Below are 25,352 nucleotides of genomic sequence, written 5' to 3'. Positions count from 1 at the left end.
CTGGCAAAACTCCTACAATAGTTTGACACAGTAGAATGTATATCCATACCGATCTAATAGTTAACCATATATTCTTATATCATATTTCAAAACATTCGGACGACGACATTTTCGTTTGGGCAAAAAACACATGATTATGTGGTTTTGTCTAAAATATCATTATACATTGAAACAGATCAGCCGACCATAAAATGTGCATATTTCTGGTAAGGGGTAGCTACGCCAATTACGATGTGGCTATTTTGGCGTGCAAACATAGCCTACGAGAAAGTAGGCTATATATCGCAAAAAAAGCCAATTGGAAAATAATCATGCCAACGTACAGTACATTTTGAGTTTAACTCGAATGAACGATGAGAAAATTGTGTGGGGTCACTTGTATTGCATTATACTCAATGAACTCAATATACATTAAAACGTGCAGATCGAAACATATTATATATATAGGCTTATAGGCAATATATCTAAATAAATATTTTACACGGTTATATTTTTGGAACATGTTGAAAGATGAAATACTAAAAGTACAATTATGCTGAACTATAAACTGTCCCATTGTACTACCGATTGCTGTGAAAAAGCTCAGACACTTTCCTGGGACTACGATGCCATCTACTGGTTACAGTCTATAAATCCGTTTTCAGACAAACCATTGTTTCAAAGAAAACTACTTCTACTATGTTTAATTACAGAGTACGATATTTCAATACAACACTGTATATCATCATTCATTACAACGTTTGATTTAGTAACTAGATAACGTTTTTGGCAACCATTAGGCCTTGGCTATAAGATGCTGTGTACCGAGTTCCTCTGAGGTGCTATGAAGCACAACCCTACTTCCAGGTACAGTACAACATATAATCATTATATCAATCAAATGACTAGCAACACACTGTTTGTTTCCAAAGCACCACATAATCTCTGACCCAATCTCCAGTCCACATTATTTTGCATTATCTGTCAGAGAGAGAGAAAGAATGCTTCTAATAATATATAAAATTGTCAAACATGGCATATAATCATTATTTTAATGTTAGAAATATTGTTCCTCTAAACAAACAAATTCATCACAAGAGGACAGGGGTAGGCTACTACTGAGTAAAAAACATTATATAAAATGTGCATCATGTAACTAAATAGTTTTACTTAACTGATCAGTCAATATTTTCAAGAGAGAGCAAAAAAGTTTAAAATGTCAGAAAAAAATCACATTCACACATTCCAATGTACAAAATGCAGGGGAAAAAAGACACTAATCTAGACACATTCAAGTGTATTCTTAAAGAATCTTAGTACATACTTAACAAACTGAAAAGGTCCTCATCAGTAATTGTTTAGGTATTAGTCATTGAGTTCAGATCAAAACCCATGAGGATTCTCATCTTACTCAGAAACACAAACACTACACTACTACTACTCATATTCATAAGTGACATTAACTTGACATTTATACACAATCTTCTCTTTGACATAATCTAAACAGGGAATTATAAACTGTCAATCTTAAACCAAAATAAAACTGTCAAAACTACACAATGTAGTAACTGATAAGTTCTGCATATAAACCTCCAGCATACACTATAAATAGACTAGCCTAAATGTTTCCATCTGATGATCTGTATATCAGTAAATCAAATCAACTTCATGCACTTTCAAAGCAGTTATAAAATGTATATAAGCATATAACAACAAAACTCTGATTTAAATTATGAAATGTAATAATTTCCCAGTCACCACATTTTCTAGCCTAATTGATTAACTGCCATATTTGTCACATTATATATTTTTTAAACATCTGCTGCCAATCTAAGCAAGGAGGGCTCCATTTTCTGCCAAGTAACAGAATGCTGAGTAATCTCAGTCATGGCCTCCCACGCTCACCTACCCACGCTGAAATGCTCTCGGTGTTCTGGTCATAATACCAAAACTACCAGCACCTCACGGACGCCCACAACACAACAGACGCTCAATTTACAGTAAATGGGTGCAGTATGAGCGGAACCAGAATAAGCGTGGGGGATTCTATTACCAATAGAGACCCATATCTCAAAAAAACATCTCAGCCAAGATTCTTTTCTGCTCATAACCAAAATCATAACCAACTTTTCTGCTCATAACCAAAATTATAACCAACTTTTCTGCTCATAACCAAATCATAACCAACTCATATATACCAAGCCTAAGATTATTCAATATAGCAATCAACCACTGATGTGATCTGTTTAAATTGCTTCAATCTTTGTTCGGTTATTATTGTTGGGCAAAAAAACTGAGTATATGAGGAACCATATGTTGACTTAGGACAGATTTAGGTGAAAAAAAGAAGAATCATCCACTTCTGCTTTAGGGGCATAGCAAGCGACAAGAAGTCGCAAATTGTAGTTTAGAAATAAAAATTCTAGAAACTGTTAAAACCTTTACAAATGTATTGTTGAGCAACTTCCATATGTAGTCTAATTTCCGAAAAGAAAAATGTCTAGAGAGAAAAATGTAATCCTCAACTGCAATTGAGACATTGTGCAAGTTGTTTGAGTAACCTTTTAAGTTAGTCAAATGAATAAAACGTAGCTCAGTTTAGCAGGCAGCATACATTAAGCCCACTACTTACATGGAAAGTAAGTATATCATTTGAAGTGGTAAAACCACCTCCAGACATCTATCGGTTCGGTCCTTAAGATCACCAACCAGGGTAAAGGCATAATTTACTTGAATGACTTAGAGGCTTATGATTTAAATTGTAAGAAGTAGAGTTCAACCTCCTAAGACCTGAGCTTTGATAATGTATGCATTTAAAATTTATCTTAGCTATTTGGGATTAGAAGGACCAGATAGGCATAATATCTAAGCATGGCGCACACAACTGTCTTCTAACAAGGGCAACAGGTTTAAGTTAAGCAGAATGAAGTGCATGAAGCCTAAACCATAGTGTCCTCATATGCAGACACAGGGTCTCAGGAGACTCATTCAAAGCAATTCAACTGAAAACATTATTTTCTTCATCATGAGATAGTTAGTTTGCTCCCTTCCAATCGCCACTGTTTTAAGCAATATCTGGTTAAGAAAACAACGATAAAAAGTTTTTCTATTTGTTTTAGGAGAGGCTTTTAGAAATTTTCCACCTTATGCTACATAGTATTTGTAATCATACATCATATAAAAATAAACATTACTATCTAGGATGCTTTTAGAATGAAGAATAAAAATTAATTATATTTAATTGAATACATTTCCACTTCCTTTAATTACACTTTAATTACAAATCTGCTTCCTGTGGGGTGTGGCCAATTCAAATTCTATTCGAATAGTAATTCGCAAATAAATAAAAAATTCACCCTTAAAAACATCCATCAGATAATAATTTGTATTTATCATCAGTCCACATGGTTTTCAAAAAGTTGCATAGTATGAGCCTTGCGATTTTAAGTACTTCGTGACAAACTGAAGATCGAACACTTAGACAACAATCAAACATGAATGACCCAGCATTGGCTTACCCATAACTCACTCATTCCTGGTCTTCTTCAGAGCCCAGATCCACTGAATGCCAAGAACAACAAACTCCATTCATTTGAAATGGGCCAGCTTCATCACATAGAGTGAAACCAGTTTCTTGTCCACACACATAGCTGAATGCCCACTCATACACTCATGGACCCATGAACCACAGATATCCAGATGAGTCAGAGAGAGCAAAAACAGAATGAGCAGCTAGCTGAAGACTACTGCTCATGTGTTAGCTGAGTCATCAAAACCACCACTTCCTATTTCTGCATGCCTGTCATAACTCCCTTAATGACTGTTCACGTTTTCGGGATCCCACTCTGAACCCCTGGAGGGGTGGTTGTGGGAGTGTGTTCCAACCAGGACTGAGGGGTTGGGGGAGCACAAAACGATGAAGCTCAAAAGAGTGCCGAATTGAAAATTGTTGCGTGCATGCATTTGAATGCACGTTCACACATGCATAATGCGTAATTAATCCATATTAGCAGATCTCAGGCCAGTGACACGGTCACAAGGCTCTCATCCCTTCCAGAGCAGTCTATGGGAACCAAGGAGCTCTTCTGTAAATAGACACTTCCTCTGCAGCATTTCCCATGGTAGTGGACGTCCTATTCCACACAACACACACAGACACACACTACAGTACATGAATAAGGCACACAGGACAGGATGCTGCTATGGCTTGTTTGAATTAGAAACATCTGTCATGGTATGGACAGTTTCTCACAAAACATTTTTATGTGATGGTGTGTTCTAAAATGGGTAATGTCCTTTATTAAGATGCAAATGTACATTTATTAAAGTATGAAAATAATAACACAAAGACTCTCCCTTTTAATACGTTGTTCTAAAGACTGTTTTTCTTACAGACAAATTGAAAGTGGGTTCACTGAGACAAACACATTAACACGTGAAGTGAGGGTAGGTGCTCCATTCATCCTATTTTCAGAACAAATCAGCAAAGCAGAAATGACTTCTATATAGTACAGTACAGAAAATAGTATAGGTCAGTACCGTGCCGTACAACGGTGAGGCACTGAACAATACAGCAGACCACACCATTAGAGTAAATAACCGTTGTAACTTACAGTGCCATGCGGTTTGATTGAACAGGTATTCATTTACCCCAAAGTATTCTCCCAATCGGCAATAGAAATGTCAATTCCTAGTTCCTTCTCCAATTTTGACCCAATGACATGAGGGTGGGTTGACAGACTGAAATGTGTCAGATAAATTCAAGAAATGCATTGGGTTGGGGGACCTGTCAAACAAAGGTCTAGCGTTTTCAAATGAAGATTTTCTAACGTTCTCTAATCTGTAGGTATCCGATTATTAAGTTAATTATAGCAATGCAAAAGATACAGATTTTCTATGGTATCTTTATGTTTCTCCATTGCTCAAATGATCAAGGTTGGATAATGGGATGCATACACAGTGGGTATAGAAAGTCACCACCCCTTTTCAAAGCTTGAAATGAAAACACTTAAAATCAGACTTTCTTTATGGCTTTATTTACACACAGTAACCTAGACACACCCAAGTGAAAAGAACTGATTCTGAAAATGAATTAAAATCAAAACAGTAAAATACCCCATTTGTATAAGTGAAGATCCCCCTTAGCATTGCATTTGCCAACTTGCTGAGGTATAACCAACCACCTTCCAGATCACAAATCAAGAAAACTGGCTTCCATATGTGATCAACTGTAGTGATTTTGATAGGTTCAGAATAAAAACAGATGTTCATGGAGGACTTCACTGCTTGGTAGGTGAATACAAACCAAAGAATCCACTATGGGAGGAAAGTTACTTTCGAAAGATCTTCAAGATCAAGTTGTGGAAAAGTCATGGGGTGGATATAAAATTCAATGGCTTTGTCTGTCCCTCGAAACTGGATGACTGGGCCAGGAGGGGGCATATCAGTGAGGCTACCAAGAAGCCATTGGCAACTTTGAAGGAACTTCAGGCCTTTATGGCAAAGACTGGTAAATGTATGCATGTGACCACAGTATCACAAGAACTCCACATATCTGGTTTGGGTGGCAAAATAACACTCCTCAAAAAAGGCAACATCAAGTCTTGTTTGAGCGGCAAAGGTAGTGTTCTGATGAGACCAAAAAATTGCCTGAACGCAAATGATGTCTGGTGAAAACCCAATACATCTTTCTACCCAAAGAACACCATGTCTACAGTAAAGCATGGTGGTGGCAGCTTCCTGTTGTGGGTGCGTTTCTCTTTAGCATGGACTGGAGAACTTGTCAGGATTGAAGGGAAAATAGACAGTGGAAAATACTGACAGATCCCTGAGGAGAACCTGCAGCCCTCTGCTAGGAAGATGGAGATGGGAAGATGGTTCACGTTTCAACATGACAATTACTGCAAAAGCAATAGTGTTTTTTGTTTAATTTAAAATGGTCTGGTAAATGTGCATTTAATAGTAGCCCTACCTGTACAGCAGTTCCTGCTCCGTCCTCTCCTTGATTTCTTTCCTTTTTTTTTTGCTGGTCATCATTATTTTTATAATAATGAGTAGGCTAATATCATCACATGTAGCACAGAGATAAATTGTGAAATACATTTTTCAAAATTACATTCCAGGCCAAGGATGGTCCACCAGTCACTGCTTCAGTATGGGTTTGAATCCCATCCACTGCTTCAGCATGGGTTTGAATCCCATCCACTGCTTCAGCATGGGTTTGAATCCCATCCACTGCTTCAGCATGGGTCTGAATCCCATCCACTGCTTCAGCATGGGTCTGAATCCCATCCATTGCTTCAGCATGGGGTCTGAATCCCATCCACTGCTTCAGCATGGGTCTGAATCCCATCCACTGCTTCAGCATGGGTCTGAATCCCATCTACTGCTCTTTCAGCAAATGCTTTCTCCACTATCTTTCCCATTTTCCTGTTCAATATAGAAGAAAAATCCTGAAACAATATCTTAAGATAAAATGTACTTACTATTAGTACAATCAACTTCAAACAGCTGGCATGGCATTAGTCAGAACGAGATATACATAGTTTCCAGTCCCCTCACAACAGCGACGCAGCTAACAAACCGTGTACGGAGTCAGCATGGAAATTCAGGGGACAACTAGAACAAGCAGGCCAAAAATCCAGCTCTTTTGTTTGGTAACCATGGAAACAATTAATGAAGGGATGCAGTCTGTGAACTGGGATCAGCGCCAAGACAAACAGTATCCTGTGGGAGTGATCCAAAAGAGGAGGCAGCATGACCTCTACAGTGAAAATGGATGGGAAGATAGTAGATGAGTCTTTTTCCAGTGATAACTGTAAGCCAACAGTTAATATATCGAGTGGAGCACACCTTGAAATCCAGCTACAGCTGAGGTTGTATTTAGTGAGAAATATGGGAGCCATGACGTAACTCGACCAACCTAACAACCAATGTCACCCGAAGTCCCCTTTTCTTACAATACCAAACCAAAGGGGATTTTTTGCCATTTCTTCCTTACAGTACTGCTTCAGCTGTGTTTGAGGGCTTTCTGGTAAGCACCGCTTGCTTCAAGTCCCACCAGAGCATTTTTGATAGGACTGAAATCTGTGCCCTAGATTTCTTCTTTTGAGCAATTCTGTAGTAGCTTTACTTGTAAGTTTGGGATCATTTTCCAGGGTTAATATCCATGTTTGGTTCAGCTTCAGGTTTTTGACAGATGGCCTCACATCCTCCTCAAGAATTCTCACTGAACGGCAAGTTCTCACTGATGACAAGTTTCCAAAGCCCTAAAGCAGCAAAGCAGCCCAAAATGATAATACCACCACCTCCATGCTTCACAGTTGGTATGAGCTTCTTTCCTTTTTGCCAAAGTGTCTTGCATTTTGGCCAAACAGCTCCACATTAACATCAACTGTCCAGATCACATTGTTCCAGTAGTTTTGTTCTTTACCCAGAAGTTGTCTGGTTGTCTCTTGATATATACAAACATCAGTTGTTGTGAGCAAAGGTTTCTATTTTACAGATCTCCCATGTAGGTCAAGTTTGTGAAGTCTCTGATAATTGTCTATTAAACTTCAACATCGATTGTGGCAAGAGAGGTATGTAGATTCCTCTATGTTACCCTGGGTTTCTTAGAGTCTTTTATGCCATTCTTTTTCATGTTGATTACTTTCATCTTGTTTCTGTGAATTACTGTGAATCTAACACTTGATATCATTATAATATGTAGTTTAATTTAAATGCCAGAATATGATTTAAAGCCACAACAAAATATGAATGAGTCAAAAATATTTCCGTTGTCTATTTGAAATTCAAACCGTTATATTCACATTCTTTATAGCCACATTGTTTATGTCAAACCAGAAGACACACAAAAGGCACTATAGTGTGAAATGATTAATAAATTGCATAGAAACGACAAATATTTTCAGACATGTTACAGCAACAAAAAAATGTTCTTGCTTTCATTTCAGAAGAAATCGCACCTGTGTTTAATCAACATATTTCTTAGATTTTACTTTTTCTTACAGGAGGGGACGTGAAACCAGAAAGCATTGCTTACTCAGTTTTCCTGTGAGTAGGAGGACAAGGAGGTTGGGTCTCTCCTGTTAAGGCAGGGTGTACTGGCAATATGACCAATTGTGAAAATGTATGCACTGACTGCTGTAATTCACACTGAATAAGACCAGCTGCTAAGTTATTTCACTTTTCACAATGCAGACCTCTTAAAAGAAATGTAGGCATAAAATAAATAATTGCAGCTGTTGCACTTATATATTGCTGCTGTTGCACCTTATACTAGAGCATAATATCCCAGGATGGAAGACAACTCATGCAAACACTATATTTTTGGCATTATATCACAAAGATTTGGTGGACATTAATCCTGCATGAATTTGGTTACTGATTATTTGTTTGGTATTTCAGAAAACAAAGATATACAGAACGTAACTGAATACAGTCATCTCACCACCGATTCTAACAGTTGATTCATAGCTCTGCTGTTGTTGGCGTCTACAGAAGCATGGCAAATCCTTTTGTGTTTCACTAGATATTGTTCTTTCATGTATGAGCTAATAGGATATGTAAGGTTGCATATAGTATTTTTGCTCTTGAAATTTGTTATTTAAAAAATGTCAAAATAAACAGGCATCCTATTTCTAAGATGTTTTCATTATATTTCTGTACTTCCATAAATTAGTTATCCATCTGGCACACGTGTTTGTCATCTCCTGAAACAGAGATGAATAAATAATGTTACTATGGAAGCAGATTTGACCCCACACTTTGTCACCCACACAGCCAATAAACCAAACTAAGTTGCACAACTGTACGCCCGTGCTGCTCTTCAAGATCTGCCGTGCAGAAAAAATGCTAGTTTACAAATTCCCTGAGTTTGTCCTAGTAGATTCCCCTATAGGAAACACCCAAATGATCGAATCAACATTGAATCAGAACCCCTTTAATGCAACAAACCAAATAAGTAATCTAACTTTGCAAGATATTAGCTTTTATTTTGTTATAGGCAGAGCAAGAGCACATTAATACAAATGTGTCAGTCTTTAACGCTACACACACATGTGCGCCATAGCTAATCAGAGCTACTATAGGGCAACACACAAATTGGCTCCAACTGCAAATGAAGCAGCTATATAGTAACACATTTTTAGTTGTGAGGTTCCATAGGCTTACATGAAAATTTGGCATAAACACTTCTCTTTTCAACAAAGGTATGTGTATAATCTCTACAGACACTTAATACCAGAAGTTTAAATTTGTTCCGTGCTATCAACCAATTTCTTATCCTAGGTAAGCTACTACAACAAAATGATTCTCAACTGGAAGTTATTTGAAGTCTGTACTCACAGAGTGTAATTATAGGCTTTTATAATTTCTTGTCCACTAAAATAACAAATTGATCAGAAATACAGTATAGACATTGTTAATGTTACAAAGGACTATTGTAGCTGGAAATGACTGATTTTCACCTTGATTAAATAGTTAAATTATCTCTCAAACTAAACACTCTAGTTTGTATTTGTCCTCTTGCTTGGTTGTGCATTGGTGATGCAAGTGCTGATGCTGAAAGTACTCCACAAGTCTAAAGAAGGCCAGATTTATAATCAGTACAACAGTTTTCAGCTGTGCTGACATAATCGCAAAAGGTTTTTCTAATGATCAATGAGCCATTTAAAATGATAAACTTGGATTAGCAAACACAATGTGCCATTTGAACACGAGGGATCGCTGTTGATAATGGGCCTCTGTAGGCCTATGTAGATATTCCATAAGAAATCAGCCGTCTCCAGCTACAATTGTCACTTACAACATTAACAATGTCTATACTGTGTTTCTGATCAATTTGATGTTATTTCAATGGACAGAAAATGTGATTTCCTTTCCAAAACAAGGACATTTCTAAGTGACACAAACTTTTGAACAGTAGTGTATATATTAAACTTGGTTTTTAGGTCAACAATAATGGTCAGAACTATATGAAAATATGGCATTCACCACACGGGCCATCAGTCACTGAACCGTTTCTTCACAGCAGTAGCAAAAGCACAAAAGAAGACACTTATTTGTTAGCCACGTGCTAAAAAAAACTCCATAAAATTCATAGAATTAACTCTGAATGTTTTACTGCAATTATGTAAATACCGCTGAGTCCTCTTACATTTGGGAACATACCATCAAAGAACTATTCAGATAGGTTCTTTCCCTCTTACATTTGGGAATGTATCTACAGTATAGTACGCAAGAACAATAACTAGTCAGAGCAATTTGCTACAGGTCACAAATTGAAAATTAAATAACATCTTAATGTTATAGAACAATCGGTCAAATATAGCATATTTTTAAATCCTAATACAAATGTTACTATATATGAGATATTTTACATATATTATTGTATTTGCTTCTTACCTGTAAGGTACTTAAAATGCTGTTCCAGCTTAGAGGCAGTGATCTATATTAAAGACTGGCTTGATTTTATACCATAAATAAGACAATAAGCAGAGGATAGCCTACATTGTTTAATTCTTGGTATTTGTAACACATTTTAGGGGTATATTTTCGGAAGTGGTGTGCCACTGTGTTACAGACCAAGTACAAAATCATGAATGTCAGGCTATCCTGTATGGCCAGCACAGTTTTACAGCCCTATACAAGGTAGGGGTATAGCTGTGAGTAAGGAGAGGAACTGAGTCAGGATTAGTCATTTAGTACTATTCTGGTCTAAACATAGCTCTCACACAGATCACAGAATGATTCTTCATTATGTGCTTACTTTTATTTTTTTTTACAATGTCAAACATGCAGGGGCAAGACCTTATGCATTAAAACAGCAACAGATACTGTAGCTAAGTGGTTAGAGCGTCAGACCAGCATCTGACGAAAGGTTGCTGGATCTAATCTGAGTCTGCAACGTGAAACTCAAGTCACTCCAGACGACAGCTTCTGTTAAAATGTAAAATAACAATTCCCTTCCCACAACATCAAGACAGAAAAAAAGCATACTGTACTGTGTGTTTGACTTAAAATGCCTGACCACCAAACACTGACCGATAAGTCTCTGGGTGGTATTGTGGAGTCAAGTCTCTTCTGACTCACTGCAGTGATCTAGTTTTACTCAAACATAGGATTTACCTTCAGTACTGTCGACCATCTGACTACATTATTAGTCAAGATATATACACCCCCAGCCCACACACAATGTTATTATAGGAAAGAATGTGGCTAGTGTTGGCCAACAGCAGTGTCCATGTCCTCATTATGATCTAGAGTGTGAAGCTGTTCTAAACACTTTCTCACCATTCATCATCCCTTGCCACACTGCTTAGAATATGCCTGTCAATAAGCCTACCTGACACAAAACAACCAATCAATATCTACTCATCACAGAAGGGAACGAGAGGGTAGAGGAGCTCACAAAAGCCTTTCACCAGCCAAGGGAGGAAGCAGCTAAACAGACGACTCATTGTCTAGCTTTAAGGGTGTGACTTGTGAAAGTCAATATTCTCAGTTGAATTGCTCCACAAAGAGTGGGTTTTGCATCGCTTTGATATTTTAAGTAGGAATTGTGCACCAATATTAGGTCTCAAAAGCATGGTACGTTAAATATAGACTTTAACATATATTACATGTAGTCCAAAATTCAGCATGTCACACAATCAATGGAGTGTCACTTTGATTTCCACCATGTCACTAAGAAAACATCTCTGAGTTTCACTATCATTGTAAAGCCCTAGTTATCTTTTTTTTATTTCACAGATGTTCGTAAAGAGTATTAGATGTGATTAATATATCCCTAGATTTAAAAATAAGTAAATATGGACATGATTACGAAAGGCAAACCAGTTTATGTAAGGTCCCACAAGTGCATGTCAACGCAAAATCGAAGCAATGTAGTCTAAGGAACACTTGTAGACCTAAGAATTGAGTCAAGGCATAGATCTGGGGAAGGTTAAAAAATGTATACTTTTTTTGGGGATAAAACAGGGGCACAATAGATATAGTCGATGTGTCATAATCACCATAAAACTTAGCAGCAAAATGTGATATTGGTACTTTTTGCATTTCACCATTAATTTATCCCATATAGGAATTTTAGAATAGCTTCAAATAAGGTCAGTGTTCGGTTTCGGGTTACCCAGGTTTGGCATTTTGATAACCGTGTAAATATCATCAGGACCAGGTGATGTTTGTCAACATGCTTTAATTAAAAGTCTACAGAAAAATATTCCTGCTTAAATGTAGCCAATATTGATAAAAGTCCACTTGACCTATCAACATTTACACAGTTACCAAAATGCTGAGGTGGTGTAAGCCTACACAAATGACCCCGTGAGAATGCCAGAAATTAACCCGATTGAACATCTGTGGGGAGAGCTGAACACAGGCCCGGCGCCAGGATGAGATGGCTGAGGGTGCATTTTTTATAAATGTGGGGGCAAGTCTAAAAACTACCAATTCCAGATGTGTCCAAAGCTCTTAGAGGCATACCCAAGAAGACCCAAATCTGTGATCTCTGCTAATGGTGCTTCAACAAAGTACTCAACAAAGGGTCTGAATACTTGAGCATGTAAGACATTTACATTGTTTCTGTCAATAAATTGGCACACATTTCAAAAAATTTGTTTTTTGCTTTGTCATGATTGGGTACTGTATTTAAATATATTGAAAAAAAAACAGTATTCAATGAATTACAAATTCAGTCTGTAACACAACAAAATAAGGAGAAAGTGAATGGGTCTGAATACATTCCTAAAGGCACTCTATTACATTTAATTGTCAAGAAAAAATTAACTATTTATTGTGCTGGTTCCACCCTTTTTGTAAAGCATCTCTCTGCTATTTTGATTACATGGTTATGTATGTATGTATGTATGTATGTGGATATCTATACACCCCTATTAAAATGCCAAGTTGTAAAAGAATGAGACAAAGATAGATCATGTCAGAACTTTTTCCACCTTTAATGTGACCTATAACGTGAACAATTCAATTGAGAAATAAACTAAAATCTTTGAGGGGGAAACAAATTATAATAATGAAAAACTCACAATAACCTTTTTTAAAAAATGAAAAACTCACAATAACCTTTTTTTAAAAAATGAAAAACTCACAATAACTGGTTGCATAAGTGTGCATACCCTTAAACTAATACTTTGTTGCAGCACCTTTTGATTTTATTACAGCACTCATTCTTTTATTTGCCCACTCTTCTTTGCAAAAGCACTCCAAATCTCCTGTGCACAGCCCGCTTCAGATCACCCCAAAGAAGTTCAATTGGATTCAGGTCTGGGCTCTGGCTGGGCCATTCCAAAATGTTAGTCTTCTTTTGGTGAAGCCATGCTTTTGTGGATTTGGATGTGTGCTTTGGGTCTTTGTCGTGATGAAAGGTGAACTCCCTCTTCATCTTCAGCTGTCTAACGGACGCCTGAAGGTTTGGTGTGAAAATTGCCTGGTATTTGGAACTGTTCATAATTCCCTCCACCCTGACTAAGGCCCCGGTTCCAGCTAAAGAAAAACAGCCTCAAAGCATGATGCTGCCACCACCATGCTTCACTGTGGGTATGGTGTTCTTTGGGTGATGTGCAGTGTTGTTTTGCACCAAACATACATTTTGGAATTATGGCCAAAAAGCTCAACCTTGGTTTCATCAGCCCATAACACATTTTCCCACATGCTTTAGGTAGACTTGATGTTTGTTTTTGCAAACTTCAGCCAAGCTTGGATGTTTTTTATCTTTTTAAGAAATGCTTCCATCTTGCCACCCTCCCCATAGCCCATTCATATGAAGAATACAAGAGATTGTTGTCACATGTAGCACACAGCCAGTATTTGCCAGAAATTCCTGCAGTTCCTTTAATGTTGCTGTAGGCCTCCCTGACTTGTCTTTTCATCAATTTTGGAGGGACGTCCAGTTCTTGGTAATGTCTCTGTTATGCCAGATTTTCTCCACTTGATGATGAGTATCTTCATTGTGTTCCATGGTATATCTAATGCTTTGGAAATTATTTGTATCGTTCTCCTGACTGATATCTTTCAACAATGAGATCCCTCTGATGCTTTGGGAGCTCTCTGCGGACCATGGCTTTTGCACTGAGATGCAACTAAGAACATGTCTGGAAAGTCTTACTACAACAGTTGAACTTTATTTGTGATTAATCAGAGTTACTTTAAATGATGGCAGGTGTGTAATGACTTCTATTTAACATGAGTTTGAATGTGATTGGTTAATTCTGAACACAATTAACCTGGTTGCACACTTATGCAACCAGGTTATTGTAACATTTTTTTTTTTCATTTTTCCCCCTCGAAGATTTCAGTCTGTTTTTTAATTGAATTGTTCACATTATAGGTCACATTAAAAGTGGAAAAAGTTCTTACATGATTTATCTTTATCTCATTCTTTTACATCACAAAAACCTGGCATTTTAACAGGGGTGTGTAGACTTTTTATACCCACTGTATGTATGTACATATGTATGTGTTTGTTTTTTTTAAGTTACACTGCAAAGGGCATTGAATTTGTGGATCAATCCACAGATGCCATGATGATGTTACCCTTGATGGGTCATGGCTGAACTTATATACAACCTATAAAACCAATTCCAGTGACGTTATTCCCATTTACCATGTTTACATATGACAATATCACAGGGCTTACTAAATATAAACTAGGCTAGGCTATCTACAGAGGTAAAGGCAACTGACACTCTATTTGAGGTGTTGACTGGTCCTTCTATAGTCATCATCATTTTTATTTGACCCTTATGGAGGTTTAAAAATCTTTAAAATGTTCGGGCCTTAATAGCTACATGCACTCCTACATCTAAAACTCCTGGTACAACAAGAAGACAGCAGAAAACCAGTCAGAACCTGGTTCTGCAGACATAAACAAGGCTAAAATGTATTGATGACAGATTCTTTATCAAGAATGCTAACACTGAAGTAGTAGTTCACATTTTAGTAAAAGACTGGGGAAAAGATGTATGTTAGTGGGAATATCACATTTAGAGAGAAAAAAGGTTATTTTGAAAACAGTGCCACCTTGCGAAAGAGACGCAACAATGCAATTGTGTAATGGAAAAGTCAATGTCCCTACGTTTCACTAGATGGCGCTAAAACCTAATGAATAATAAAACGCACACCACTACTAGTCATCAGAAGGATAAGTACTTCCAACATTATAAAGATGAATACATTCAAATGTTGCAAGTAGGATATCGACGATATGACTTTACACATTGTTATGACTTGTCATCAACTTTTGAGACACTTTGCACTTACCATTCTCATTAATCACAGTAACGTCATCCAAGTTTAAATAAGACACTTTCGTTCTATTGCATCATCAATTCTGAACAGTTTGGAGAACAACAATAAAACCCAACATGTTCAGGCTCTCACAGCCATTTCAACACTACAAACGTTCTTTTTATGAATGCAAGTTTCAAGGCCACCACTTCCTCTCCTCTTCTACCCAACAATGCAGGGTTTTTACTGGAAACCAGTCCTACTGACTAAAATCAGGCTGGTGTGCCGTTGTAACTCACATACCTCCAAATAAGCTATGTTTTAGCTGTGAGGCATTATTGTTAACCATATAGTGCCACAAACTCCAACCCCACATCATGTCACGACCATGCGATGGAGCAGACTGCAACTCCTGATGAGTATATTCACAATGAAACTAAAGAAAATGTGTTCTAGTTTTCATTCCAATCACTCTAAGATACATGTTGTGAGACCAGAATACTGGGAGCGAGGGACCTTAGATTAAGGTAAACTTTGTGATTTCTGAGGAGCATTATGGAAATTCTGTTCTACTTATAGCTTTTGATGAACCACATGAATGGATAGAAGATGGATGGGGAAATCCCAGAATACTCATTCTGAAAGACAGAAGGGTTCATTCAGTCCAGGGAAAAGACTGGGTTTTGCGTTGCAGAATAAATAAACACATTAAACACAATGAAGGGCTTAAACCTTGGAAAAGTATGGTTAATTACTGCCATTGTCTCTTTCCGAATCTGAGCGGAGGTGAGTGGGCTGTGCTGGAATGATGGAGGTTCGCCTTCCACTCTTCTAGTAGCATGTCGTCATGAAGGAAATGTGAACGTTGTTGTCCATCTACAGTGCAGATGAACAATGTGCTGTGAAACGTGCTGTAGTTTGCTCACGCCCCCCATCCTCTAATTACTCAGAAATGAAATGAATGTGACTCGGCATTCTAGTCTCACCACAAAACAGGCTTCAGGAGAAATATAGATTTAAAAAGATACATACATATTCAGTATATTGTTTCTTTCACATCTTGAATCAGCAGTATGAACTCTGGGTAAAAACCTGCTTAAGAGAGTTATCCCAAGGGCGTTGTTAACTGCCAACGGTTCAAAGTAAACTGGATTTGTAGACGTTTTGCACGTAGTTTAAAGAATGCAAAAAGGAACAGGAAGCTATAGTCTTTCTCATGCTGACACCGCATACTTCCTTTTATCTGTGTAAACCGCCTTCTACACATGAGTGCTTTCCAAATATTTGAAATATATCAGCTATGTACAGGCATTAATACGCGCTTCACTTTTCTAAATGAAATAGGCTATATTAAAACGTGAAAGTTATTCGTTCACATGTAATAATAAATATGTACTTCCATGAACTTCTCTTCATTTCCATTCAAATATTACTATAAGTGGATTCCTCACACTACCGTTGATAGCCTATTGTAATTATGTAAAATATTCTTGATTTGTTACTGAAATATATCATTTCGCTCGCAATTACTTACCCATAATAGTAAAGTAGTGCCGGAAAAGTGGTTGATCCAGTTCAAGGCGGTGGAGGATTTGTTTGGACAAAGTTTTATCGAGGTCTGCAAAAGTCCTTCTAAAACTGACTAAGCAGTACCCCTTATCTCAGTCAAGCCTCTTCATGTACAGTAACGCAGGCGTTTTCAGTTTTGCAGTCATTCATAGCTTTTGAGTGAACTGTGACACTTATTTCAAAGTTGGTCACACCCACTTCATTCTACGAACTGACACTACTTGCTCATTCAAATTGTGAATGAGTTGAATGTATGCGCGTGGACTTAATGTAAGAATAGATGTAAGAATCTCTAGGCCTATGCACTAATACAAAAAACAATCCTAAAAAAGGTATTCATGAATTGTAAACGTAGTTCTCTTTCGGCATGCAATGGTGAAATACAATAATTAAATACAACAAACTTTAGGATGAAAAGTCATTGTTATGGCATTTCAATGTACATTTGGGTGTTGTTTCAAGACTTATTTGTCAGGACCCAGGTTGCATGTTTACCAGTATGAAATATTGTAGGCAAAATAAAATTTTCTACAGTTTTTTCCCCCAAAAGCTTATTAAAGGCATGGTCTTTGAAGGTCATAGCCTTGAACACACCCACTAGCTCAACTGATCCGGTTTGACCATGTTTGGGAAGTCTTGAGTCCTGTAAAAAAATGTCCTTGATGTCTGAACAAGGCAAATGTCAACATCATACAGAAGAAAAACTATACATAGTATAACGGCAAAAGATGGAACAATTAAGGTACAATTAATATGAACAACCATTTACCATCGTCGGTGTTGTGGACTTCACCACTATCATTCATGAGCATGCTTTCCTTTATCGGTCCAGTGGTCACATTCCCCTGATCAGACATTGAACGCATTCATTGATTGCATGTACATCTTCAAATGTACAGTAGGCACCTGATTGGATTAAACATCTTAGACCAGCATTTGTTTGAATCTGAGCAGCCAAGATGTTTCTGTACCCTTCTGAATAAATCCTAAAGCTCAGGTCATCAAAAAAGACCAGTGAGCACATTGCACTGGCAGCCATACATACCTCAGAATTAACTCGTATGGTACAAACATACCATCATAGTGAGAACAAAGTGTGCTAGAGACCTGTCCTAACTAACTGCTGTAATCCAAGCAAAAGGTGCATCCACAAAGTATTAGTCGTGGGTGTGCACACTTACACAACCAAGGGATTAACCTTTTTTGTCATCATTATTTTGCCAAGGAATGATCCATTTTTAATCACAGAAACATTGTTACAACATCTTACTAAAGGCAAAAAAAGACCTGATATGGTTGTCTCATTTCAGCCTTTACATCAACAGAAGCTGCATTTTAAATAAGGGTGAGGAGACATTTGATATCGACTTCAACTTAGCATACAGTTTCATGTGTACACTTCTCTAGCGATCTTCAAAATGCAACGCTAGATTTTGATGGAGACAAACAACAACACCAGTCAATTCCTTGTTAAAGAGACTACTGGTCTTGACTTATCTCAGTTAAAATGCTTTCTGGTCTCACAGATAATATTACAGCCTCAGTAGTATATGTTGAGAAGTAGTGTGTGGGCTGTGAAGAAATGGAATGTATTGGTCTGAGCTGTAGTCTTACAAAACTGCTTAGGGAACATTCCACAGCATAATGAAAAACATCCTGCAACAAACACCACACCCACCCCACAGACTACAAAGCTGTCTTTTTTGGGTTTTGAACACCAAATTAGCCCAGTAGTTCTGCATCTTCACTATGAAAGGTTGGTTATACAGTGCATTGCCCTCTGTCATGGGAATTACCATCACACCTTTTACTCTGAACCCCATGGTATACTGCCAGGTTCTTAAAGAACAACCGTTACGGTCTCCCTTAAGGCAGAGCTTTTGTGTGGCAACATACACATATTAAACCTTGGTTATGATACAGTAGCCTTAAGGGAATTACAGCCATCATCTGCCCCATTTCCTCAAGCAGGCAGACGCGGTCTTTAAAGACCACAGTTGGAATGGCATGGGCATGGCAAAACCTGTCCATTCTGTGTGTGGAAAGTGTAATTCGAGTCGAACCCAAGGCCCCGAGACTAGATCCCGCTCGGATGGAGTCGGACGACTCTCGGCAAGTTCGTTCTGAACTCCAGTGAATGAAAACGAGAGAGGAGAAAGTTCAGCGTGTGGTATCGTATAACCTGAGTCTGCTGCTGCCAGCCGACCATTCAGGCGAGCCAGCACACAGAGCCCCCTGCGTCCCAATCACCTTGAACGCGCCAGGAGAAAGGGAAAGCCCTGTACTAAAGGACCGTGAATCCAATGGTTGCAGCCTCAAAACAGAGCCTGAGTAACTTCCTGTGCTGGAGATGGTTGGGGATGGATGGCGATGAAATCAGCGGTCGTAAACCAACAGCCGGTATGAACTGACTGAATACACTGACCAACTGTGAGCATTTTGACACTGTAGAGATGGAAGTAGAGATGAAAGTAGAGATGAAAGTAGAAATGAAAGTAGAGATGGAAGTAGAGGGCCCACAAGCACAAAATAGGTAGAAGCATCGCATCCCTTTCAAGGACCAGGAAGTCCGAAGCAACTTTCACAAGCTTCCAAAAAGCATGTAAATCTTCTGTCAAGAGCTGACAAGACATTATCCTGTGTAATTGAGATTGTGCCCAAAAGCCCAACAATCCTCATGGTTTGGCTGTAAAATCTTTGAAGTATGTATTCAAATAGTGCTTGTGGGTGGTGTGTCCTCAAACCTGTCAAGTGCAGTCACCTGGAGGAAAGTGAAATGATTGAGTCCAGTATTTCCTGGCACATTCATTTCTTTTCTGGGTGAGTACACATTGAAAATTTAGCGCATAATCAGTGACATTTTCTTATTAGGATTCTCATTAGGTCCTCACCTAAAATGCGCATTTTAATAATCCAAAGAATGTGCAAAGACTGTTTCCAAGAGAACATTCCCTTAAACAAACCTTAAACACAACATGCTACGATTTGCTGAGGATATTCAATATGAATTTTCTAGGCATGTTTCATTGGAACATTTCCGTCAACATTTCAACATCACATCATATATACACATGGTTGCCATGTTCTCAGTGAATGATTGTTCTAGACATGTTTGATTAAGGAACATTCAAAGTATATGGAGGTGCCCAGCTCCCCAAAAGTTATTCATTCACCATGTAAACAAAGCACTTTACATTTAGTGCAAACTCTTCATCAGTCTGAAATCACCATTTATGTAATGTTTTATTCAATACTTAAAACACATTACAAACATGTTACATACAATATGTATTAATCAAGCCTTTAACAAGATATTTAATATCCTATCAAGTCCATTTCTTGCAAGCTTCAACAAAAAATTATCCTTGTGGGTTGAGGCATGGGTAAAGACCAAGACGAGAGGTCAAATGTAAGGGTAATATCAACAGGCCTGCTGCCCCGTCCGGAAGAGGGCAGTGCCCAGGATCAAAGGGCCCAGACGCAGAAGGGCACGGACAGGTATCCCTAGCTGGCTGAACTTCAACAGGAGCTCAGGGAACGATGTACTTCCTGTGAAAATGAGATGACCAGAGTAACGACATGAGTATGACTTCTGGTGGCCAAATTCATGACCTATGTTGCATAGCTGAGAATAAAGAGTCAAATAGATTTGGGTTCAGTCAGTCCTCCCAAAAGGATATTACCAGCTAGTTCTGCTTGTGGCTAGATACTTCAGGGAGAATTTAAAACGAGGTTAGGACTTTGAAGAGTGTTCAGAATCATTCACATCTAAACCTGGGTAATTGCTCGTTTAAAATGAGGGTGTATAAGTTAATCCCATTATTGTACTTTCTTTTATAAAACCACTACACTTCAGTAAAAAAAATAAAAAGTGTACTAGATAATAAATATTTTAGATTAATTATGTTTTTGTTTAAGTAGTAAAATTTATTGATATTTGGCCATCAAGCCACAATATTTTTTCAGCAGTTGTTTACCTTCCAGGTGAGTGGAAAACATTTTCTTGTGGCAGGGGATGGAATGGTAGACCAGGAAGCACGCCAGCATATTAGACAGCATATCCTCAGTAAGGGGCTGGCCACTCATGTACGCCGTCAACACGTGGCTGTTATCTGTAGAGACCAAGGGGGTAATCTATGGTTGCCACTTGCCAATAATCTGTGAGAAAGAAAGCCTGCCATAACAACCTCCCATATTTCCCACGTTTTTGCAGTCGACACACCCAAAAACATGTTCTGGCACATCCTGTCCCACTGAGGGGAACTGTCAAAATATATGTAGACCGATACGATTCTGGCAGGCTACTGTATAACGGTAAACTACATTCAAATACACATTCAAATGATTAGTTCATTCAAATTGAGTCTGTCCTCCATTGTAAGTATCACTTCCACAGTGTTCGGAGAGCTCACCAGAGAGCCAGCCGTCCAGCGTGCCATCGGCAGAGTTCTTCATGACGGGCAGGAACTCGGAGCTGAGCAGAAGCCCCCGGCCCAGCGGCCCATCCCTCAGGCGCTGTTGCAGGGCCCTGCTCTCACACAGCTCCAACACCAGTCTCATCTGCCACAGAGCAAACGTCTCACACATCTCTGTCTCCTCCAGGGCCTGCACCGCCTGGGGACCAACACACACAGGTCAGCAGCACGCAGCAGTTCGAGATCAGAGACATACAACAGCAAGCTCCTAGGCAGTAATAACTCTTATGTTCTAAGATCGGGGTTATTGGAAATTGGTTTGTGAAATAAATGGTGTTAGACAAGTGTCATCAATGGTATGTCAGCTCCTGTTTGAATAAAAAAACATGGAGACATATCAAGGGTCCTTTTTATATTTCTTACCTGATCAACAGCGATGTAGGTGGGCAACATTTCAGGGTTCTCCTGAGTGACACATTCATATAGAATGGTAGAAAACACGGCCAACGTGTCCTGTTTCTGGACAGCCAAACCAGTAAATAGTCAAGCGTCATTCACAAATCATGACAAGTACAACATGTGGAATTATAAAATGAAAATGAAGGCGTTACACTATGAAATTTAGTCATGAGCCAAAAGGTTAAAACCAATCACTTACAATTTTACAGTGCATTCGAAAATAAATAACCCTGAAATCTGTTCTTATGCATTTTCACAAACAACAAAATAAGAGACATAATGGGATATTGTATCACTGTGATGAATATATGGCATCTTCAAATACAATCTCTTTTTGGGCTTATCTGTGGTCAATTAGCGGTGTACAACAAATTACTTTTTATAATGATGTTCCTGCGCCCAATGATGTTCCTTCTGCTCTGACTCCAGTGGCTTACACCTGCTTTAAGCCATAGTTGTCATTGGCCTAGCAGCATCATTAAATATACTCAACTCACATGCTTCATGCTCTCCGAGGCTTTACAGAAGTATTCAGCAAAGGAGACCAAGGCAGCATCAGAGGTGAAGGTAGAGATGGCTTCAGGCTGAGGAAGGAAAATAATTAGCCACAACAACAAGGACTGTTGATCGTATGTTCCAGGGACATATTGACAGAGGTGGTGGTTGGGCCACTGGCAGGTTGACACTGAGAGCATGGGGAAATAAGATGTCTCACACACAAACACGGTATATTGGTTGTTCAGCCACACCAGAGTAATGTCACAGGCACTACTGCATGCTATAATTGTATTATATGGAGTTCAATAGAATAAATAGTTAATGTAACACCCAGAAGTGACTCATTATCCTGAGAGACTGAAGAGAAGTGACTCACTAGTAAAGAATTGCAGTATACCACTAAAGCAACACTGACATTGAAAAACTCTTTAGCACCAAAAAAAAAAGTATACTTAGTGGTCGACTGTCACGGTTTTGTGTCAATAAGAGATTTAGGATGTTTGCACCTTGAATGTGCGGACTTCCGAGTTCCTGTTGTTGACGTTGGGAGCTAACAGACTCTTCCAGCCCCGAGGGTCATCCTTGTAAGGCAGCTGTCCTGCACGCAGCTTCACATACAAAACCCCGTCTTTGGACAGAATGGACCTACAACACACAAAGACAGGATTCCAATATTCACACATTTTAAGTCACCCATTGGGAAAGACAAAACCATGCGATTGGCATTATCAATTATTGCCTGTTGCAAACTCATTGTATCATTAGGGCATCATAAAGTACATGCTTGAAGTCTGTACATTGGGTGAGAAATGTTCACGTTCAAGTGGTAAACTCACTGTAGATGTTGAGTTCCTTTACTCAGGTCAATGGATAGCTCCCAGTATCTCGGCCCTTTTACTTTAATCTTTAATCACATTAAAAACAATATGTCAGCAAATAAACTTTTCAAAAACAATGTGAAATTGACTGATTTTCTTGGAATAGAGTGACATTTCTGTGTACAGTATTAATAAGAGGAAGAAAAGCAAAATAATAGCATATGTCATTACAAATTTTCAACAAATGTGAATGAAAATGTCGACTTCCAACTATCCTGTCTGTCAAGACTGACTACATTTTTCTGATGAAGTGTTACATTTCCAGTGACCTTTTTGAGGAGCTGCAACTCTGGTAACATGGTGGGGGCCATCAGTTCCACCGTAGTCTCCTCATACCACTGAGTCTCCTGACAAGAGGACACAAACATTGGAATTTATTTCAGACATGAGATGAACATAGACTAAAGGTATGCACACAAAATCCAATAAATCCCCCTTGGTGCATACAGTAAACCACAACATTTAGATATATACTTCCTCCTACTCGTAACAGACTAGCGATTCAGTCTGGCGATTCACAGACCGGCGATTACCAGCCTAGTCAATAACAGAATAGTCAATAACCTGAGCAATTAACTGTTGTTGCGTTTCAATTAAAAAACTGAACCAACATTGCGGTTAACCCCATAGGCTTTTAATGGGTTTAGGTCAGGGGACAGGGACTGCAGTTACAAGAGCTCGATTCTGTGGTCGGTGAAAAATGCTTGTGTTGATACCTCATCCCAGGGACTTTTGAAGCAAAACTGTCACAACATTGCATATCCACCGCCACAAGTTCAAAGTAGGGAGTTGATGCTTTTCTACACAACCAGCCCTCTCTTTATTCCTAACCCACCTCTGACCCATATAAATAACATTCTGTTGGTGGTAAGACTTTTTCATAATAAGGGTAGAATCAAGAGTTGTCTGTGTATCATAAACCATGTGCCAATAAAAAAAAAAAAATCTCTTCCCTGCTTTTTTGCAACATAAGTGGCACAGATGTTAGCATCTTGTATATAACATGGGGTTCTCTATGTACCCACCTCTGGTGTTAGTTGCCAAAAAGTTCTGGTTTTGTCACATCTGACCACAGAAACTGGTTCCAAAGTTCCAAAGGCAAGACGCCCAAACAGCTTGTTGATATGGACATGGTGTCTAATTGTAGTTCTAGGGACCTGAAGATTCAACCAATGTCTGCAATTCCACAAATGTTTCTAACCTTGTCACTGTGTGGGGACATTCACACTCGAGACCTCATCACAGTTCTAACAACTTATCAATGGAAACACACAGAACTTCTATTAGATTTGGTTTTTTTAACCTGAATTAAAGGATAGATTTATCCTATACCAAGTGTACAACAACGAAAACTGGTCATAAACGTTTCCCCGCCCATATTTTTACCAAGGGGTGAAGGGCATAAAAATTTTTTAACTAGGACTTGGTGAACATTACCTTTTTGCTTGACTGGCAAAGGCTTTCAGAACTAGCCAATGGTGTTATTTCTTGTGATTATTGAGCTACATCTGAACCTTTAACCAGAATTATATATACAATAGGGTTAATACCAGAATAGGTGTTCTGAATTCAATTTCTTCATAGCACGATGCGCAAAGCTGAAACGATTGTCTGACCCATATAAACAACATTCTGTTGGTGGTAAGACTTTTTGATAATATGGGTTGAATCAAGAGTTGTTTGTGTATCATACATAATGTGCCAAAAAAAAATAAAAAAAAAATTCTTCCCAATGTTGCACAGACGTTAGCATCTTGTTTTAAATATGACACGCTCCCGACAAGCTCCCTATACCACTTTCTATTTCACTCCATGAACGTTGCAATAATAATATTTGTTCTAGTATTAGTAGGATTTGATTTAGTATAGATGTTTGAAATATACATTTTAGCCAGCTTTGTATGGTTTATTAACTCATTAATGACAGCCTGGGCAAAACAATTCAATGCAAGAGGATAGAACACCACAAAACACACACAGGTTTGACAAATTCTGAAGGTACACTGATCATGTAGCAGTTGGTTCAGTTTACTTTTTAAAGAGTGTCCAGAGTGTGATATATACTACAGTGAGGTTACTATTGGAAAGAGGAAAAGATGTTGGGTGCATTTTTACAAAGGGACTTATTTAGAGTTATTTGTGAATCTTGCGTCATGTAGCTAGCAAAGGCCTGTTAACCAGCGAGTAAATGTCTCAGGGGTAATTGAAGCGAAAGCAGGAGACAAAGCAGATAGCAGCGTGGTAAATCATTTCTTAAGGGGCATTTCAGCAAAAAGAAAGAAACGAAATTGGAGACAGATGGAGGAAA

At 38.4% G+C, this 25,352-nt stretch overlaps 1 protein-coding gene and 1 long non-coding RNA gene across 5 annotated transcripts in view; both read right to left on the bottom strand.

The window, feature by feature from the left end:
• LOC105010358 overlaps positions 1-17,011 on the bottom strand; it is a 38,087-nt gene extending 21,076 nt beyond the window's left edge. The window contains exon 1 of the long non-coding RNA XR_827978.3: positions 16,760-17,011. This is a non-coding gene — a long non-coding RNA (uncharacterized LOC105010358). The remainder of the gene's footprint in view (positions 1-16,759) is intronic.
• A 2,856-nt stretch (positions 17,012-19,867) lies between these two features.
• anapc1 (anaphase promoting complex subunit 1) overlaps positions 19,868-25,352 on the bottom strand; it is a 33,172-nt gene continuing 27,687 nt past the window's right edge. For 2 of the 4 annotated variants that reach the window (XM_029120451.2, XM_029120454.2), the window contains exons 41-48: positions 23,314-23,391; positions 23,003-23,070; positions 22,673-22,811; positions 22,166-22,252; positions 21,633-21,728; positions 21,207-21,408; positions 20,772-20,906; positions 19,869-20,343 (exon numbers count right to left, since the gene is read on the bottom strand). In XM_029120451.2, coding sequence (XP_028976284.1) covers positions 20,216-20,343; positions 20,772-20,906; positions 21,207-21,408; positions 21,633-21,728; positions 22,166-22,252; positions 22,673-22,811; positions 23,003-23,070; positions 23,314-23,391 — 933 coding nt within the window. In that variant the 3' untranslated portion in view covers positions 19,869-20,215. Of the gene's footprint in view, positions 20,344-20,771; positions 20,907-21,206; positions 21,409-21,632; positions 21,729-22,165; positions 22,253-22,672; positions 22,812-23,002; positions 23,071-23,313; positions 23,392-25,352 lie in introns of all 4 variants that reach the window. The other 2 variants (XM_029120453.2, XM_029120452.2) reach the window with 2 other exon arrangements.

Source organism: Esox lucius, chromosome 6 (assembly GCF_011004845.1).
Source record: "Esox lucius isolate fEsoLuc1 chromosome 6, fEsoLuc1.pri, whole genome shotgun sequence".
Lineage (NCBI taxonomy): Eukaryota > Metazoa > Chordata > Actinopteri > Esociformes > Esocidae > Esox > Esox lucius.
This window is presented reverse-complemented; position numbering and strand designations above follow the sequence as displayed.